Below are 6,267 nucleotides of genomic sequence, written 5' to 3' on the forward strand. Positions count from 1 at the left end.
ATCTGTCCCGCTAAAAGCCGCATCCCTGCTGCTCCCGGCACACAGACGTCGCTGTGACTAGATGAAAGGGCTGACAAACGAGGGACAGGCAGATTTCTGGCCGCCGCGTGGAGAACGACTTTGAGGAGGTGCTCAGGGCCAAGGGCCGACTCTGCATGGGCTCCGAGTTCCGCCGGGCGGGCTGGGCCTCCGCAGGCGGTGACGTCACCAGGCGCGAGCGCTCCGCGGCCTCGGGGGCGGGGCCTCCGCCGGCTGTGGCGTCACGGGAGGCTGGGCCGCAGCCGCACTGGGAGGGGTGCTGGGCGGCGGTCACGTAGCTCAGAGGTTTCCCGGCTGTGTTTCCGCGCGAGTCGGTTGGTTCCTGTATCCCTGTCTTCGCCGTCATGCCGATATTCCTGGTGAACACCAACGTGTCCCGCGCCTCTGTGCCGGACGGGCTCCTCTCCGAGCTCACCCAGCAGCTGGCGCAGGCCACGGGCAAGCCGGCGCAGGTCTGCGGGGAGGGCCCGGCCAAGCGGTCCCGGGCTGGGGCGGGGGAGGTGGCTCCGGGATGGGGCTTGGGCGGGGCAGGCGGCTCCGGGATGGGGCTCCGAGAGGGGAAGGGATGGGGGCGTCCGGGCCGGCGAGGCCAGGAGGCCCGCTGACCGCTGCCCCTCCCCCGCAGTACATCGCGGTGCACGTGGTGCCGGACCAGCTCATGGCCTTCGGGGGCTCCAGCGAGCCGTGCGCGCTCTGCAGCCTGCACAGCATCGGCAAGATCGGCGGCGCGCAGAACCGTTCCTACAGCAAGCTGCTGTGCGGCCTGCTGGCCGAACGCCTGCGCATCAGCCCGGACAGGTGCGTGGGCGCCGGGGGACTGGGGGCGCGCGGCCACGGCGGCCACCTCGCAGCCGGCTTAGACCCGCTTCCTCCCCCGCAGGATCTACATAAACTACTACGACATGAACGCGGCTAACGTGGGCTGGAACGGCTCCACCTTCGCCTGAGTGTCGCGCCCCGGACTCCCCTGCCCCGGGCCCGCAGCCTAAGCGCGGTTTTCTGCCCGCCCCGCCCCCAGCGACCCCACCTACCGGGACGGAGAAATAAACGGTGTGGAGACTGCGGCTGCCTCGGGCTTCCTTGGCTTGCGGAGGAATCGGTGCAGGGCTGGGTCAGTGACTGGGCAACCAAGATCGGGAGGGGTGTCCCCAGAATCTGCAGCCTAGCCTCTCCACGCCCCCAGCCCTCAGCAGAGGGCCCAGCTGTGGTTGGCATCCTGCCCGAGGCCGCAGACCCCGGAATCCTACGGGAATTCGTTTTGGATCGTCCCCCACCCCCCACCTCCCGCAGAGGCCGGACTACCTCTTGGGCTAGGGCTGGCGGGGAAAGGGGGAGGGGTCAGAATCTGAGTGGGGGCGGGGGGGGGGAGAGAAAGCCTTCCCCACTCCGTCCAGGGTCACTTTTCGATAGGCTGCTGCCTCAGTGTGTTGACTTGGGAAATCCCGTTGTTCTGGAACTTTGCAACGGCTTTTGGGTCTGGTAGGAGGGAAGGTGCCCAGGAGGTGGAGTTCCTGGTTATGTTGCCCTGTTCACCCCAGTTCTGGGCCTGGGCTCTGCTCCCCTCAGGCACAGCAATTCCCTGAGGGAACATCCCCTGTAATTTGGGTACCATTCAGGTCTTATGGCGCAGCAGCTCTGAAAGCCTCCAGGTGGCTAGTTAACCCCACTAGGCCTCTGGAGGTCCTGGCGCTGAGGGTACCCTGTCAAAACAAAATCAGTGTCAAGGTCCAGTGTAACTGGGGTCTCCTGGCCTAGGATCCATTCTCCAAGTGCAGGGGCTCGCTCCCTCGTGGAGGCAGCGATAGGGCAGCAGGCAGTCCTCCAGCCACGAAGTGCTGCTTGCTCGGGTCCGGTCGCCTTTGGGCTGAACACTTCACCGCCCTGCAGCATGAGCGCCTCCATGGGCCCTGGCAGCGACTCCTTCCAAGTGAGGCCCAGCCATGAGCACTGGGAATTTGTGTGAAGGGCCAGCTCCACCCTTTCTGCACTGCCTACCCTGGGGGAGAAGTCCAGTTCATTGCAGCTGCTGGCACAGAGAAGGGGCTCCTCTGGCCACATGAACCCCATTCCTGGGGGCCTCACCTCTGGATTCCTGCTGGCCCCGAGCCATTGAAACCCTTTGTTCTTCCTCAGCCCCTGAGATAGACAAGAACATCCTAGATGGAGGTGATTTTTTAAAAATCCACAGAATTTAAGTGAATTTGTTTTTGGAAGCTGAGGGGCTCTGGGGAAAAGGGTTATTACTACCTGGACCAAGCCTCTGGAGCTCTTCCCTTCTGATGCTGGGAGTGAGGAGCAGGCCCACCTTTGAGTGATACACAGTGACAAGGGCCACCTTGTATGTGTGCTGGGGCCTGGGGTGGCCACGGGCTCCTTCCTTGGGACGGCTGCCAGTGGCCCAGCCCATGTGGCACCCACTGTGGCTTCAGTGTGAACTCCCAGCAGGCAGGGGCAGGAAGCTTCGGGTGCCCATCCCAGGCTTGTAGCAGGTCACACTTGCCCTCTGATTATGGTAACTTCAGAACAGCCCAGGCCCCAGGGCTGCCTAGCCCAGTCCCTTGGCACTTTCCACTTGGATCCACCCCCCACCCCACACCTCTGGGGCAGTCTGCCACTGCCAGCTTCCTCATTCAGATGCCTGAGGGCTGCTCTCCTTCAGTCCAGGTCCAGGGGGCACTCTCCACCCTCAGCCCCCAGTCAGCTCCCTGGATATTGAGGATTTACTTCCAGGACAGTGGGGACAGTCGTGACCTTTGAAAGGAGGAGAATCCGTTCAAGGGAGTCTGGAGGGTGTGGCCCATCTTTCGGAGGGGACGCTCCTCTTCCACGGAGGTCTTCCAGCTCACCTCAGTCTCATTCTGTCCTCAGTGAGGGGACTGGAGCCAGTCTCCGTGCTGGGGGAGGGGGTGGGGGGTGGGGGGTGGCATGGCTCCAGCTGCAGCCAAACATCCCTCAGCCTGGCTCGTGGCCTGGGGCCTCCCTCTTGGGTATGAGCACCTGCCCTGTGACAGGCTCCTGCCTCGGCCTGGCCTTTGTCACATCCCCTCAGCTCCCCAGCTGTGTGCCCCCCAACCCCCAAGTTCCCAGCACACAGCTTCTTCCCCCTGCTCTTGGCCTTCACCTTGATGCACCACACGAGGTCGTGAGAGCAGGGGCCTAGGTGTCTGTGAGCATCTCATCCGACTCCTTCATTTCACAGGTGAGGACACCATCCCAGTTCCCGGGGTGTGTCAACACCAGGTCACCACCTCCCAGGGTCCGACCTCACATTCCCTCCCATTGCCCCCAGCTAGGACTTTCACCTTGTGGCCTCACATGAGCCATGGGGGTCTCCCCAGCTGCAGGGGTCTCTGAGGGCCAAGGAGGCTGGGCGCCTGCTGTGTTGGGGAGGATGGAGGGGCTCCGGAGGGCAGAGCACAGCTCGCTGCCCCCATGAATCAGGGAGCGCCAGAGGTTCTGGTCAGCTGGGGTGTCACACAGCAGTGGCTCCTTGGATAGGAAAAAGGGGGCATCTGTGGATCAGGGTCCCACATTCTTAACCCTGCCCACCATGCTCCCAAGCCCCCTGGAGCTAGTAATCGTCCCTGCATGCCGAGGAGAGCAGCTGCTGCACCTCCCTCTCAAGACATCTGTCCCCAGCCCCAGTCCTCCCCCACCCCCCGCCCTGCACCCGGCCAGCTCCATTTCCTCTGAAGCATGGGCTCCGCTGCCCACCAAGCAGCCTGTCCCTTCCCCTGACGCCACCAACTGCCCCAAGGCCCACAGGGGTGTGTCGTCAGCCTTCAAAACAGCAGCAGAAACTCATTTCCAAATAACAGCTCGAACTGAGATGTGGGACAGACGGGGGTGGAGGCACAGACTGCCACCCGCTCTCCACCATTGCCCCAGTGGTACCGCGTCACCTGCCAGCAAAGACCCCTGGCTTCTGGGGCAACCAGCGCCTTCAGCCCCGGTTTGCAGCCCGGCACCTCCCTTGCCGGTGCCATTCCTTCTGCATCGAATGCCTTTCCCCCACCAGCCCACTGGGAGCCCCACACTGCACCCTTCTAGGAAGCCTTCCCTGAGGCCACCCAGTGCTGCACAATGCCAAGTCCCCTCTGCTTCAGCCCAGGCCCTGTGAGCTGCTCCTGGGTCCTGTGTCCCCCAGCACCCTCTGGGTGGCTGCACCCGGCTCTGTGATCTTTGCGCCGGTGGCCCGGAGGCCACTTGGGGCTTGTCCATTCTGGAGAGCTGGGCAGCGTAGGCTCCCCCCCAGGCCTCCCACCTTGTCCTCTGCAGGCTTGCCCCACTGCCCTGTCCCCTGGTCTGAGACCCCTGCCTCAGGGCCTGCTTCCCCTGGGAGCCTGATCTTAGGGACCCTGGGGTCGAGAGCCTGCTTGGCTCCCCTTCTGGGCCTCAGTTTTCCCCATCTGTGAAATGAAGAGATTCACCACATGTCTTTCCTACATATTCCCTAAACCACGGAGCTGACAGGACAGCTCAGCCTCAGGGACACGAGTAATGTGGATCACCAGGGGAGCTGAAGCAGGGAGCAGCGGGCCCGTGCCTGCACACAGGTCTTGGTATTATCTGGGGAGGTCAGCCAATCCCAGAGCTTAGGAAGTTTCCAGTGTTTCTGGGCTGCTGATGTCTTCCTTGACTCCTTGGCCCCCTTTGCACTAAGTGCTGGCCCCCAAAACTTTGTTTTTGTAAAGCTCCCTCCTGCCACCCAGCCCTTCTTCCCAGCTGTGCAAAGCCAGGTTCCAGTCCTCCAGGCCTCCCAGGGAGAATTCCAGAATGGGCTTGGAAGACGTGGGGGGGGTGGAGGAGCGGCCATACTGCAAACCCACCAGCCGCTGTTTGCCCAGATTTCCCCTCCTAGTGAAGTGAGCACACCTCACTTCTGTGTTTGAAGCCGACATAAAAGAGACAAAAATGGTCAGTTTTCAGAAATTGGCTCTGTCCCCTCACTCCTGGAGCTTCAGCCCCCCATCTGGGGACAGTGGGGTCTGGACTTGATATTCTCATAAGTCTACCCCCCCAAACATCCAGACAGGGCTCCAAATCCCAAAGCTACAAATGGGAAGTCTCTGCCACCATGCCCCTCTGTCACCTGGTTTCTTTTCCTAATTCTGCTCTCATTTTAATAGGTAATATATTTACATGGCTCAAATTCAAAGCATTCCAAGGATCCCCAAAGAGAAAGCTCCCTCCTGCCGCCTTCCTCCACCAGGCAGCCCTCTCTCAAATCCCTCTAGAGCTATTTTATGCACATATAACACCCCCACCCCTCCCCCCAACTTTTTTTTTTTTCCACAAATGGTAGCATATTCTACACTAGGTTGCACTTTTTTTTTTTTTACTTAAAAGTCTATCTCAGTACCTGAAGAGTCTCCAGTATTCCCTTGTTGGGACCAGCCATGGTTACTTACTTAGCCAGCCCCTATTGAGAACGTTCGGGCTCTTTCCATCCCTCCACTCTTAGCTCTGCGCTGTTGGCGTCCATGTATGTGTAGGTATATTTGGAGGATAGGTTCCTAGAAGTAGGATTAGTCAGTCAAAATCGATGCTGTTTTAATATGGCCAGATGTCCCTCCTAGAAGGGGGTCTAGGGCACCAACCCACCTGGCACAGGAGCATCCCCACCTGTTTTGACTTTGGGCTGCCTGGTGGGGAAAGGCTTTTCCCCAGAAGGTGTTAATTTGCATTTCTCTTCTTCCGAGATGGAGTGTCTTTTCCTCTAGTGAATAGCCATTACCTTTTCCTTTTCTGGAAACTAAGTCAAATCCTCAAGTCCATTTTTCCCACTGGGCTGTTTTTTGTTTTAGAGCTTTTTATATATCAGAGAATTTAACCCTTTACCATGAGTTGCAAATGTTTTCCCAGTTTGGGCCCCAGGGCCTCAGATGTCCCGAGTACTGCGTGGATGAAGTGCTCACAGGCCACATCGATGATGCTAGCAGTAAAAAGGAGCTGCCTCAAATTCCAAAGCTGTCAACTTAGCTTATGAATTAGGACCTCTTGTTGGTGCCAGTGCCCTGCTCCTTAAGGAGCTTCTTCCCTCCCACCACTAGCTCTGCGGGAGATGGGGGGGGCGATGCCCATCTGAACTGTTACTTTAACACATAAGCCTAGACCTTCCTGAGGATAAAATTGGCCAGTCAAAAAAGCAATGTGGGGACTTCCTTGGTGGTCCAGTGGTTAAGACTCCGCAATCCCACTGCGGGGGGCACGGGTTCGATCCCCTGG

General features: G+C 59.7%; 1 protein-coding gene across 1 annotated transcript; it reads left to right on the plus strand.

Annotated features, from left to right (window-relative positions):
• The first annotated feature begins 259 nt into the window (after positions 1–259).
• MIF (macrophage migration inhibitory factor) lies at positions 260–1,103 on the plus strand. The gene is made up of 3 exons (XM_057526362.1): positions 260–491; positions 665–837; positions 920–1,103. The coding sequence occupies exons 1-3, from the start codon at positions 384–386 to the stop codon at positions 984–986; spliced, it is 348 nt and encodes a 115-aa protein (XP_057382345.1). The 5' UTR covers positions 260–383; the 3' UTR covers positions 987–1,103.
• Positions 1,104–6,267: the final 5,164 nt, after the last annotated feature.

Source organism: Balaenoptera acutorostrata, chromosome 13 (assembly GCF_949987535.1).
Source record: "Balaenoptera acutorostrata chromosome 13, mBalAcu1.1, whole genome shotgun sequence".
In the NCBI taxonomy this organism is placed as follows: domain Eukaryota; kingdom Metazoa; phylum Chordata; class Mammalia; order Artiodactyla; family Balaenopteridae; genus Balaenoptera; species Balaenoptera acutorostrata.